Source organism: Cicer arietinum, chromosome 6, assembly GCF_000331145.2.
Source record: "Cicer arietinum cultivar CDC Frontier isolate Library 1 chromosome 6, Cicar.CDCFrontier_v2.0, whole genome shotgun sequence".
NCBI classification, from domain to species: Eukaryota; Viridiplantae; Streptophyta; class Magnoliopsida; order Fabales; family Fabaceae; genus Cicer; species Cicer arietinum.
The window spans coordinates 32,666,505-32,667,660 of NC_021165.2; the positions used below are offsets into that span (position 1 = coordinate 32,666,505).

The 1,156-nt window shown below is 36.8% G+C and overlaps 1 protein-coding gene across 1 annotated transcript; it reads left to right on the plus strand.

Annotated features, from left to right (window-relative positions):
• The first annotated feature begins 324 nt into the window (after positions 1-324).
• Positions 325-944, plus strand: LOC113787005 (uncharacterized). Its single transcript, XM_027335315.1, has 2 exons — positions 325-537; positions 633-944. Exons 1-2 carry the CDS (start codon positions 325-327, stop codon positions 942-944), a joined length of 525 nt encoding a protein of 174 aa, XP_027191116.1.
• Positions 945-1,156: the final 212 nt, after the last annotated feature.

A 1,156-nucleotide genomic window follows, 5' to 3' on the forward strand; every position in this document is an offset into this window, starting at 1 on the left:
AGTAAAGTCAAACTACAACACCCTCAAACTAGCCAAGTTATTCAATAAGGAAATGGTGAGGTTGCATGGGGTGTCTCTTAGTATCATATCAGATAGGGACCCTAAGTTTACCTCCATGTTTTGGAAGGCATTTCAAAATTCTCTAGGAACTAGACTACACCTTAGTACTTCCTACCTTCCCCAGACTGATGGTCAAACCGAAAGAACCATTCAGACTCTGGAGGATATGCTGAGAGCTTGCATTTTAGAGGAAGGAGGAAACTGGGATACGCATTTCCTCTGGTAGAGTTTTCCTACAACAACAGTTAACATGTCAGCATTGGCATGGCGCCTTATGAGGCTTTGTATGGAAGAAAATGTAGGACATCGTTATGTGGGTCAGAAGTAGGGGACAAGGGGATCTTAGGTCATGAAGTTATCCAAGATACCACTGAAAATATTAAGGTAATTAAGGATAAACTAAAGATAGCTCACAGCAGCCAAAAGAGCTATGCTGATATGAGGAGAATGTCTTTGGAGTTTGAGGAGGGAGATCATGTTTTTTTAGAGTTACTCCCACTATTGGCATTGGAAGAGTGCTAAAGGTCAAAAAGCTAAACCTTCATTTTGTTGGACCCTTTCAAATATTGCAGAGGATTGGTCCCTCTCCATACATAATAGCCTTGTCATCCAAACTATTCAATCTACACAATGTTTTTCACGTCTCCCAGTTAAAGAAATATATTCCTAATCCTCACCAAATTTTGAGTCATGAGTCTGTCCAACTCAAGTCAAACCTTACCTATGACCTAATGCCAATCCAAATTATAGATAGAAGTGTAAAAGCATTGAGAAACAAAGAAATTCCCCTAGTGAAGGTTGTTTGGGAAGGATCTTCTATAGAAGAAGCAACATGGGAAGTAGAGGCAGACATGCAAAGAGAGTATGCTTACTCTTTCCAATAGGTAATCCTTTGAATTTTGAGGGCAAATTTTTATTAAGTGGTGGAGGATGTAACAACTATCTATTTTGTTAAGTTTAAAAGTTAATTATTAAAATTATTAATTTAAAAATAAAACAATTAGTTTATTTGTTTAATAAAAAAAAACATTGTTGTAATATTGGACAAGGGCAACAACATAATTTCCACTATACATCTCTTATGTATCGTTGTTTT

Bases quoted from the DNA above. Each gene is read 5' to 3' on its own strand.
- LOC113787005 (XM_027335315.1), top strand. From the start codon at position 325: ATGGCGCCTTATGAGGCTTTGTATGGAAGAAAATGTAGGACATCGTTA. The intron at 538-632 runs GTTTTTTTAGAG...CAAATATTGCAG, and splicing joins AGTTTGAGGAGGGAGATCAT to AGGATTGGTCCCTCTCCATA.